Here is a 12,976-nt window from a genome sequence, read left to right on the forward strand (position 1 = left end):
ATCGAGATCGTGAGAGATGAAGAACCATCCCATCTCTGGCCAACCCAACAATGCCATCAGAACGACAAAATTGCACCAAATGAATGCAAAAAGGAAAATCCTACCCACGAACGACAAAATAATTAAGACCAATACACAACAAAATGAAGGCTTTAAAACCCATGACAATGTAGCAGATGCTAACGTGGACATTCAAAATAAAAGACCCGCTCATAATATGACTGATCACCTACAGAAGACCTGCGACAGAAAAGAAAAAGCACTAAGAGCGAGAGCACTCTGGCTAGAGCATCAAGAGAAGAAGATCCTAAAAGATCCCCCGACACCAGAATCAGGAAACTCTAAACAAGAAAGGACTCCACGGCTGTCACTAGATATCAAAGAACTGGACTCCATCATGAGTCCACATGACAAAAGATGGGAGGACCTAGATGAGCAAGCACAAGGAAAGAAGTCCATGCCATGTTTTACATCTACTCCTGCATTAAAACAGAATGCCCAAAATGTTTCCTTTATGTCAAACGACACACATCGAGCCCAAGAAGACCAAAGGGAGCACTCACGCGTAATAGAAATAGGACAACACCAATTAAAATATGAAACCATCAATAATAGACCAAGATCAATATCAGGAGGAAACCATTCTGGAAATCACTCACTGGCAAGACTCCCAACTACAATGTACGAACTTCAAAACTTTCTAATCACCACAACTTCTCAATCACTGATTCCATTTATTAAACTGCATGAGGCAAACGTTGAGGCAATTAAAGATCAGGCGACACTCATTGCTCTCATGCATACAAAACAGATTCATATAGAAAGCTTTATAGTGCAGATACAACAGCAACTAGAACAAGAAGCAGAGACAAGCCATCTCTGGGAATCGAGACAAGCCGACATTGCCATCTCTGATTGACTGGAGAAAATGCAATCTACAACAGCCCTAATGTCCCTGATGAGGGAGATGTCCAAAATAACCACAAAATTGACAGAGACACAATCCACAGTGAACAACTCAATGAAGAAGGGAGAACAATTGAGCACCGAAATCATAAATAAAGGCCCAGCAGGTCAACTCCAGACCACAGTAGGCCAACCCCAGACGGCGAAGATGCTTCCACAGATATCTACGGAGATCGAACAGCAGGCCTTCCAGATATTTGAAAAACAAAATGCAACAAACCTACCGCCAAATAAGAAATTGATAGATAAGAAGATTAAGAAAAGGCAGAATGGATCAAGAGCATTCCTATGGAAAATTCCACCCCCACAACACAACCAAACGTCGATTATGGTTCATCTGTCTAATGAATAATCTGGCCACACATCACAACCCGAACAGAGTGAACTGACTCAAACAAAAGCGAAACCGATTGCAGCCCCGCAAAAACAAGAAGAAGAAGAAGAAGTGAAACAACAAGCAGACTTAATGGAACTCTCCATATATGAAATCACTGATGTTACTGATGAATTGAGTACATCATACCAAACTGAAAATGAAGACATGATCATCATAGATCATTATCCAGACACTCATTTATCAGGAAATCAGCTTCTCGATATGACCTGCGAAGACATCTCAGATGAAGAACTGCATGACTCACATGATTCAGGAAGAGAAACCCAAAAGAAAAACAGAGATACATCAGCATAAAATGCCCAAAAACTGGTAAATCATGAAATACATTCACCAAACACACTGATTTCGCCAGTTAATGACGAGAGACAACTAGCATTTCCACAACTGAGAACGCCCATATTTATAGATCCTTTGAAAACACAGGAAAAATTTGTGATAACATTAGCACAACGAGAAAACGATAAAACTCTGGTAATACTCAATCGAACTAACATCCTATGACTACTAGGAGCAATCCCGGAGTTGAAACATTTAAGATCACATGACATCAATTTGGTGAGATTCACAGATGAACAGTCCTTAGATAGAGTGGAAATTGAAGTAAAGTCATACATTACAATGCTGAAAATCCTAAAAACAGCTAAACAACAGGGTTCATAGGATTTCTGTGCATGGAAAGCACGATATACCAGCCTAAAGAATGAACAAACTCAGATGATAGTCATCTCAGAAGTCGAAACGCATTCTACCATGAATTTAGTGACTAAAATTACTATACCGATGAGGAGACTAATTACGATATATCATGTACACGACATAGTCTAAAGAGTTTGAATAGTCCTGCATCAAAATAAATAAATAAAAGACAAACCATCAGAAATGAGGTTCAGGACAAGCACATTGACAGAATAGATCAGGATTCACATCGTCTATAACAATCAATATCGAAAAACCATACTGAAATGAAATTGACCTCATGGAACACAAGGGGACAGGAGCCTCTCTTTGACCAGATGCATCCGATCCTGGCGAGAAGTCAAATTACATGTCTCCAAGAGACATGGCTATCTCACCCTCCAGCGTGTGATGGCTATAAGATATTCGTGAATCCAGCCCAAGTGAAACAAAAAGGAAGACCATCCTCAGGTCAACTGACAAAGGTCCAAATAGATTCCATATGGACCCCAATTGACTCAAAAAACTTAAACCTATGGTCTCAATATAGAATTCTACAGCAACTGAACAAAGATGACAACCATTATATGCTCCTGAGAGATATCCCGACATTAGTAGTATTTAACCTGTACTGGAACCCTGTGGCTATCAACGAACTGATCTTCATAGACACAATCATGAGCGAGCTTGTTATCATAATAGCCAAATATCGAAGCCTAGATATTGTGCTATGTGGGGACATGAATATTCATCTTGTCGATAAAATGGGTAACTTCAAAGACAGATCTAAGCTGACAACAAAAGAAAGACTATGGGCTAAAGAAATGGACATGAGGTGTTTGATGAGTGTGGGAACGTACCAAACAAAGCAAAAACAAATGATCCCGACTTGGACTCAGGGGCAATCGAAAGCCATTGTAGATTACATATATACATCACCAGCCATTTATGCAGCAAGATGCTGAAAGGAGATTCTGCTGACAAAGAATAGCGATCATCATATTCTACTCCTAATGTGGGCAGATCATGGAGCACAGCGACAAAAACAACTGCTCCCAACCCTTGACCTTAACATACATCAAACAAGATTGCGAATAAACCTGGGTCAAATGGAAGATCTTGTGGTTAAATTCCAGAACTCTGAGAAACCCCCCTACTAAAAATAAACTATGAATGGTTATTAGAACCACATACCTGAAAAAAGAATCCCAAATTAAAGGGAAAAAAAGGGAACTCAGGAAAATATGTAGGCAAAAAAGTAAAAGTACCAACAAACCAGATCTCCTGGATTTAAGAACCGCAAAACAAGGCTACAGAAGCTGGATCAAGACCCATAAAGCTACTATGATGCAGAATGATGCAGAAAATATGCTAAAATGTTTAAAAAACCTTAACACACGTGACCTATGGGGTTTATTGAATGCACCTTATATGAATGAACAAAAGCTCATACAAAACGTAACATAAGCGAGATGGGAAACCCATTTTTCGCAACTATACAGAAAAAAAATGAACATTGACGAACACCTCCGCCAAGATGCAATAAACTGGACAATCACTAGAACAAAAGATGAACTTGTTCAAATTATCAAAAAGCTCAATCCATCAAGAGCTCCAGGACCAGACGGTCTAACCAACAAAATTCTTTAAAACTCACCGGACCATTGGGCTGACATTTTAGTGCAAATTTTAACCATAATCAATCGATATAAACACATTCCAACAACTTGGAGAATGGCAACACTCATACCTATTTACAAGCAAGGGGACAAAGAAGATCCTGCAAATTATAGACCTATTGCACTTCTTGATCCCCTGGGCAAAATTTTCGGCACCATTCTGCTCCACGAATTTCAGCATGGGCCACCGAACAAAATCGATTTGCCAAAAGACAAACAGGCTTCACTTAATTAGTAGGTACAAACATCAACCTACTCCTGCTAAATATTCTTAAACATGAAGCCTTGAACAAAAAACAACAGTCTGGATGGCATTTGTGGATTTACATCTGGCGTTTGACTCCGTAGACCGACAGCTTTTATGGACCAAACTCGAAAAATGGAAATGCCCAAACCACATTTTACAGCCTATTAAAGCCCTCTATTCAGAGACAATGATCAGAGTAAGACTTACCAAAGAGGCAGTGCAAGCCGTACACATTGAAACATGGAATGGACTCAAACAGGGCTGCCCATTGGCAGCAACCTTGTTTAATCTTTTCACTGCTGATATCCAACAATAAATGTGGCAATCCATAATGAACCCTCCAAGGTTAAATTCTACACCAGTCCCATTAATGATGTACGCAGACGATATCGTCTTGCTCGACCAAACCCCTCAAGGTCTTCAGCTTAGTCTGGACGCAATGGAAACATACATGAAAAAAACTAACTTGAAATAAACGTGGAAAAAACAAAAATAATGTCCATTACAAAAACAACGAAGAAAACACGGACACCAATTTTCAAAATTAATGGACTGATATTAGACGAAGTCCAAACTTTCAAATACTTGGGCCTAACCATTAACCAAACAAAAGATGAAAAAGAATGGAAAGAAATACTGTGTAAAAAAGCATATGCCTTTGCCAGACAAGGCCAGGCGATTCACCGTAAATTCGGAAAATGTTCCTTTCTCCCTATCACGACCTTCTATAGGAATAAAGTTATCCCAGCACTGACATATGGAAGTGAAACATTCGCAATAGAGCATCCAAACATATGGCCTAAACTGGAGGCAATATTTTGGAGAAAGACCATGGCCTTTCCGGCCTCATTCCCGATTGCAAGGATACGCTTTGAAGTGGCAATACAATCGCTGAGATCAATCGTGTCATGGAAGAAACTACAACTATACCGAAAGATCATCACCAACAAAAAAAATCCAGAAATTGATATATTGAGAGTTAATCAAAACTCAATAAATGTGAACATTTTAACTGAATGGAAACACCAGATGACACAGATAATGACACAAGAAGAAATCACAACAGAAACGCTACTCAACCAACCACAATATGTGAAAACGAAAATAATGCAAAATGACTGGATAAAAACATGCAAAGAAAAAGCAACCTACAAAGAAAACCTAATATGTAACACAGAAATAAGAGCACTTAACCAACTACCTCCATATCTCATCTTATTTCCAGATAACAGAATAAGAGCATTATTCATGAAATTTTGAATGAACACCCTGCCAGCGAGAGCCAGATTGCTCATAACTAAGCAGGAAATGAAGGGAAAAAAACCAACACTGCAGGTTCTGCAAAAATAAAGAAACGATAGAAACATTGAATCACATCATCATGATATGTCCAGTACTGCAGGCCGAAAGAACGCTATGTAGGACGTATTTTAGTATTCTCAATTAAACCCTCACACCGGAAGCAAGATGTGCCAAAATAATGGCGGGAAAGAGAAAAAACTGATTTACATCATTATAAAATTCTGGGATAAAGCAATGTCCATACTGCCAAGTCAATGACAATTTATTCACTGCTTTACCGGCCACATGTGTAAAGAAATTAACCGACTAAGAAAGAATACACATTGAATAGGAGATGAAATGATTGTCTTGTAAATATGAAATGAAACGTTTATGTATAAACTATAGAATTTAAAATAAAAATAAAAAACTGTGATTAACCCCTCTCGGAACACCACATCTGTCAAACATTTGCCTTTAAAGACCGAGCATGGTCTCCCCACAATTCTATCAGGTAGTGTCAGGGCCATTAATACCGGGGTGTGATCTGACAGAGTGTGTGCCTTGGCGTTAACGTCAACTACCCCACTTGTCAGTGTGTGAGAGATCAGGAAGTAGTCCAAATGGGAGACTGAGTTGTGTACCGATGACTGAAATGTATATCTGCCACTCCCAGGGTGCCTCAATCTCCAAATATCATCCACCTCCCATGCCCAGCACATGACGTGTAGTTTATTTGTCATCTTAGACGCTGGTCGGTGACCTCCTCCTGTTCTCCTTGGTCAGGATTCATCACTGCGTTAAAGTGGTTTCCCAAAGGTGTGGGGTGACGGGGGGGGGGGTTGTCTCTAATTGCCTTTTGATCCACCCCAGAGTATGCACTGAATCCTGGTTAGATCCATAAAAGTTGATCTGGTGTATATCCGGCCATGCATTGTCCCACGTACTATTACGGCTCGCCCCTCTTGATCTTTGCTCTGGGCAATCACTCAGATTCCACTGTGTTCCTTAGCATTATACTTAACCCCCTAGAGTATGCAGAGTATGAGGAGAAATAGCAGCCCCATCTCTGTCCGAATTCTGCTTCTTTCTCGTGGGTCAGGTGAGTCTCCTGGAGAAATTCTATATCCACCCTGTTGTACAGTTAAGTGAGTTTGCCATTTCGTGGTGACAAGTTCTCTTAGTTCTCAACCCTTCCCCATTTTATGAGATGCAGCGTCACTCCATCCCTATGACCAATGTGAAGAGGTGGCGCTGGAGGCTACTGTACCTGCCAACTTGTCAACCAATTCCCAATGCACACCCCACCCCCACCATCAACCCCAATATGGCAGTTACCCCCCCCTCCTTCCTCTCCCACATAACAAATGCTCACTCATGAGGAACATTAGGGGACCAGCCAACCTAACAGCCCCATTTGGTTTTTGGGTTTTTTGCATACCAGTCTTGAAAATAATCCTTGTCCAATGGTTTTGCTTGACCTGTATTCTTATTACCTAAGGGGGGGGATCATTGCCATGTCAATTTTTCTCTCTGCGGCGAGGCGCCCTGGGCCACAACTCCAAGAACATATTGGCCTCTTCCGGGGTGTGGAAGAACGGCGCACGACCATTGTGTTCCACTCTGAGTTTGGCAGCGAACATCATTGCGTATTTAATGTCTCTGGTACGCAATCTTTTCTTGATGTCGATAAAGGTTTTCCTGGCTGATTGCACTTTGTCAGAGAAGTCTCGGAAGAAACGGATTGGTGCATCCTGGTATGTTACAGACCCCAGTTCTCTGGCTCTCCTGAGAACTCAGCCCCTGTCTCGATAGTTCAGCAGGCAAGCTACGATGGGTCTCGCCGGGGCTCCCAGAACCGGGTGTTTCCAGCTGGGGATGAAGTGAGCTCTTTCCACTATGAACACCGCTGAGAAGCCATCTCGCTGTAGGGTCTCACTCAGTAGGTCTTCCACCATCAGCTCTGTGTTGCGCTGATCAGCAGCCTCAGGCAGCCCAATCGTTCTTAGGTGATTCCTGCGGGATCGGGATCCGAGGTCATCCTGCTTATCCGAAAGTTCTTTGAGGGTCCTTTTGACTAGGGTCATACTCCTTGTGATGGGGTAGGATTTGTCTTCAACTGTGGACACCCTGCCGTCAACTTTATCTAAGCGGTCCCCATGTATATCCAGGCGCACCTGCATGTGGTCCACCTTGCATGTCAGAGTGTCTAGTTTCCCATCCAGGGACTGTATACTAGATTGTACTTGCCACAGCATATTCCTGATCTCGATAAGTGCCCCTCCTGGGTCCGGTGCGGGGTGTGTGGTAGTGCCTCCCAGGGAATCCTACCCAGAGGTCAGGTGTTTGGACCTGCTGGGTTGGTCAAAAAGTAGTTTAGTCTGGTGTTTGCTGGCTTTGTGGGATTTCGACAACATGCCTGCAGTTGGTTCTTCAAGTTTTGCCTCTTATGTCTTGTTAGATCTGCCCCACCGTCACTGGATCCCTTTTCCTCATTGGGTGTCTCTGGTTGTGGAGTGGTTGGACCTAGCTGCTCGGCTCCCAGCTACTCCCCTCTCCTTTATGGGAATGTTCCGGATGGGGTTCCCCAGTAGTGTTTCCCTCGGTAAGCTCTATGCTGATGCTGGCATGTGCTGCACCAGGGTGTGTTCCTGGGTGTGACCCCTGCTCAGCCAGATGATTTAGCCCCTATCCGCAAGCCACGCAGGCCCCCAGGGGGGAGACTGCACAGGAGAGCTACCAAGTGTGGAGGAGCTGGGATTGTGCACCTTGTGTGCCCTTTGGGGATTTATCCCCAGAGAAGTGGGGGGACAGGCACACTACCCCCGTTCCAGGCTCTCCGAGGTCTCGCAGGTATCTGGGTTTGTGCTTTGGCGTGTCAGTTTTTCCCTGGTACTTTTCAGGTTCGTGTGTGAGGGGGGGATGAGAGGCAGAGACTGGCAGCAGGGAGCATCAATCATCCAGGCCACATTTGTTCACACTCCCCCGGGGTTCATGCGCGCTGTGGTACCCCCACTGCTCTTCCTACCTCACTGAGTTCTCCAGCACACAGCGTCTCCCAGCATCTCCCAGCACACAGCGTCTCCCTCCGAGTTGTGGACCTGCGTTTTCGTGTGCGTGGCACGTGACGCGTCAGCAGGCTGCTCCTCCGGGTGTAGCACTCAAGCCTTCCACCTCGATCCTGCAGTAGAATGCATGTCTTTATCCTGAGTCCCGAGGCAAGGTCGTTTCCCGGGTCACGGGGTGATGAAGCTTGGCTGCTGTTGTTCTGCACTTTGTTTGTGCACAGCCTTCGTTTTGCCTTGTTGGCGGGCTGTGAGCTGTATTACCCACACCTTGCAGATGTGGATTTGCCTCTTGTTCGCCTCCTCAGAAGTGTCCACGGATCTCAGGGTTTTTGCGTGGGTGCCTCCCGCCTATGAAGTTGGTTGCACGCCGTTTTCACCAGTTTTGGCAGGCTGGGTACGACCGGAGTCTCAGGGGCTGGTCGGGAGCTCACAGGCATGAGGCCATCTTGAATCGGCTCTCTATCGCCAACCTAATTTACAAGTTCAATGACTATAGTAGAACGTTTGTTTATGTGATGCTATGTATGTGGGGCACAAGAAAATGATACATGTTACTGAGCATGTATGAATAACAGGGCTCAAAGACTATACATGTCCTCTGGCTACACGTTTCGAAGAAGTACATGGTAGCCACAGTAATATTTTAGGCTTTATGGGTTTATGCAGAATAACTAAAAACCCAAATCTTGTAATTGAGAAATGTAATTGAGGAGAATATAATTTCGAGAATGAACACGGTTAAACCATATGACCATAATAAACAGTAAGGTCACTACCTTTTCATTAGACAGTAACCATATTCATGTTATGGTTCCATTGCATTGAGTCTCAATATATGATTTCATTATTAATGGTGTTGTACATAATAATCATTTCTCACCATATCGTGTCGTTAATACTTAGCCGAGACACATCATTGATTAGGTATAGATATTTTTCTGTGAATTGTTAGTTGCCTCTCTTTAACCTTCGCCCCACCTCTCTTTTTTCGTCTCCTTTGTTCGTATTTATTCTATGCTTTAATCTGTGCTGTTTGGTCATATTTGCAAAACATTATGCATTGTTTGTTAATGATCCTGTTTCCCATCAAGCGTTTGTTTCTCCTATAATTAGGAAGATCAGCCGCACATATAAGGAAACAGCTGTAATAAGTCATTTCCTGGGAGTTGCATATACATTGTTAGCTCCTGGGTACCGTTGTCCCACCGAGAAGGAGGTAGTGGAGTTTAGGACCATCACATGCTAGTGTGCTTGCAATATTCATCATAATGCCATTCACTGTTTTTTTTATGGCAACAGAGAATTTGTGTTTGGCCATGTGAACTCCTGTATTGCAACTTGTAAAATGATTGGGTGTTCTAACATCTGCTAATTATCCAAGGGACAGATTTAGGACCATCCGCTGACATAATGGACTGCGTTGTACCATTTTCCATAATCAATTAATGTACTAGAGTTTAACTTCTAGATGCTCTTACTAGTTCTCCGGATTTAAACCTAATGATCGCTAGGGGCCAATTTATGTTCTGGGGCGGGGAGAAACTGTAAGGGCTATATGGACTGCTATGATGGGAGAGGTAAAGAACCTAGATGGAGTATTGAGGGGACATATGTCGAGGAAATAATATTATGACAGCAGTTTTTCTCTGCACACTAATGTTGGCACAAATTGTTTGAAGGATTCTTAACTCTCATACTATGAAAATTAAGTAAGTATCTTTGGCATCCCCAGAATGACCACTCAGAACCAAGGCAATGGAGTGCTGCCCTTTCATGGGCTTCCCTTACCTCCTGGGTGAGGGCACACCCTGCCGTAGTCTTCCCATTCACCCTTTCCACCCTGCGCAGATTCCTCAGGGCCACTTGTGACTTTCCATTGATTATCAGCCATCGAGCAGATTCCTGAAGGAGCCTGAAACGGGTATAGCAAGCAATAAAGAGGCATATCGGAGTGACTACAAGATTAGGCTCAAATACTGAGTCAGAGGTACAGTGGCAGGGTATTGTGAGAAAGAAACAATGGGTACTGAAGGAGAGACACATTGCTGGAGTACTAGAAGATGGGTGCAGCACTAGAACACTAGGCAAGGGGCTCTGAACTGAGTATTGATGGAGAGGCTCTGTGGTATAGTACTGGGGGAGACACAAAGTACTGTATTACTGCGGAAGGGGAGATATCTGTAGTACTGAGGTAGATCAACAATTCTGGAGTAGATACAATCCTAAACTGGAGTTCTGAGTAAGAAGGACAGTGCTAGATTAGTGATGGATGTGCACACTGCAGGAGTACGGACTTGGAGACACGGCTGTAGTGAAGGAGAGGCCCATTGCTAAGGTACATATGGTGTGGCACAATAGTTCTGGAGTACTGTGGTAGAGGCCCTAATCTATGGTATGGAGCGGAGGCCCTGCTAAAGTACTAACAGAGAAGAATAGCTCGAATTTTGTTCATTGCGGGAGTACTGAGTTGGAGGAACTGTGCTGGTGTACTGAGGAAGAAACAGTGCAGGGGGAGCGAGTGTGAACAACAGTGCAGTACTAAGGGTAATTTGTATTGTCTGAATGTAATAAACAGGAAGGTTTCAATTGCTAAAGAGAGACTACAATATGGTATAGAAAAATAGGCCACTGCTGAGAGACTGGTGGTGCAGCGCATTGCTGAAGTGCTAACAGACTAGCACAGTGATTCAGCTCTGTGCAGGAGTACTGAGGATGAGGGATAGTGCTGAGGTAGATAAATAGGAGCAGTGCTAGGGTAGTGAGGGAGAAACACAGTGAAGGCACGCACAATGTGAGGACAGTGATGCAGTGGCGAGTGAAAGGTATGGTGCAAGAGAACTAAGGAAGAGGGCCAGCGCTGGTGTCATGAGAAAGAGAAATCGTGCTGATGGATATGGAATGTGTTGCAGTACGGAGAGGCCAGGTGCTGAGCTAAAGAAGCTAGACAGCGGTACTGAAGCAGCGAGGTACATTGCAGAACTACTGAGCATGAGAAAACATGGAAGAAAAAACAGTTCGGGCGGGCTGAAGAATGTCCACAGTGCTGAAGTACTTAAGGAGAGGAACAAAGGTTGAATACTGAGAAAAGGCACAGTGCCAAACACCCAGTGGGAGAGGGACCTTACTTGAGTTGTCAGGGGTATTGGTGGATGAGGATTAAGATGAAGGCACACTTCTCCACTATTAAGAACACAGAGAGCACACTTCTAGGATACAAAAGCAGATGACGCTTTTACAAAGTCACTCACAGTGAACATTGCCGCATTACACCTCAAACAGATGTTTAAGGGTCCCACACACACTAGTTGGCATATTTCAGTTATGAAAATAGTACCACTGCTTTCTCCTCATTTCACTGTTCCCTGTGTTGACAACTTATGTATCCCTTTCACGATATTCACAGAAACACCACACCTCGCAGAACCTTCAAAAGAACCACCGACATGACCAGACGATTGAAAAAAAAACATATCAACGCCCTACTAGGAAGACTAGAAGCAACCAAATCTACCATCCGCACAGATGGACCAACAACCACGCTGGAAACGAAATTCCACAACTGGACTATTTCTGCATTCTGACTGCATTGCCCCCAAGAAACCTTCCAGAAACTCTCAAAAAAGAAACATGCTAAACATGTCACCCCCAGACTGAACTACTTAACCAAGGAAAATCGAAAACTTGGTAAAATCTGGAGGCAAAACAATATATACACACTAGCACATTCACCAACTATCAACAGTTACACCTTTGCAAGGATGAAGTCGACAAAGAAAAGAAAGCACACTATTCCAAATGCATCAATTTAGCACACCCCAGCGAAAATGAAATACACAAAATCACCTGAGAAATCAAAGCCTGGCATCCTGAAACCCAGCCCCTACACAAGAGCTCTGTGACAAGACTGATGTACACTTCAAACCGAAGATCCTCGACATCCATGATAACCTCGACAAAGGAAGCTCAAAAGCCACCAACAGGACTCCACCAACAGCTCCCACTACCACGTCTCTATCATTGTTCTGCCTCCTTTCTGCCAAAGACCTACAAGCTACCATTGTCTCATGCAACCAATCAGGATCTCCTGAGAATCCATGTCCCCCCCAATCTATACAAATCCATCATGAAATCTCCAGAATCAACGCCCATATTTCTATGCCTCCTCAACAACTCCATCGGCACTGGAAGTGTTCCAGCTAAATTGAAATCTGCATACATCAGACCTCTATTTAAAAAGCCTAGAACGAGATCTTCCTAAACAGATTGAAAGATATTGGTATTAAAGAAACAGCTCTTAACTGAATAATCTCCTTCCTCAAGGGTAGAGCATAAACCATTATTACCCACTTATCTGCCAATTACCCCAAGGATACACAATCACACGTCTACTTTTTAGTATCTTCATCACGTCCCTACTAGAACTCATAAATGGATCTGGTATATCTCCTGCGAAAACTACATGGATGACATAGAAATAGCCTACAAATATGTGAACCAGCCATCAACAAATGCTCCAGACATTAAACATTCCCCTTCTCATGTGGACATGTAGATGGCAGAAAGCAGACTAAAACACAATCCTAGCAAAACAGAACTGATGGTCTGCAATACTCCAGGTTCTAACTCCACCACAATCCCTTGGCCTGCCGAGATAGGCTCTTGC

The 12,976-nt window shown here is 43.3% G+C and overlaps 1 protein-coding gene across 1 annotated transcript in view; it reads right to left on the bottom strand.

Annotated features, from left to right (window-relative positions):
* The window catches only part of LOC138567102 (solute carrier family 22 member 20-like), a 645,277-nt gene that overhangs the window by 342,456 nt on the left and 289,845 nt on the right, over positions 1 to 12,976 (bottom strand). Inside the window, exon 5 of the mRNA XM_069644972.1 lies at positions 10,102 to 10,225. Within this exon, the coding sequence (XP_069501073.1) occupies positions 10,102 to 10,225 (124 nt within the window). The remainder of the gene's footprint in view (positions 1 to 10,101; positions 10,226 to 12,976) is intronic.

Source organism: Ambystoma mexicanum, chromosome 2p (genome assembly GCF_040938575.1).
Source record: "Ambystoma mexicanum isolate Mex_15411 chromosome 2p, UKY_AmexF1_1, whole genome shotgun sequence".
In the NCBI taxonomy this organism is placed as follows: Eukaryota; Metazoa; Chordata; class Amphibia; order Caudata; family Ambystomatidae; genus Ambystoma; species Ambystoma mexicanum.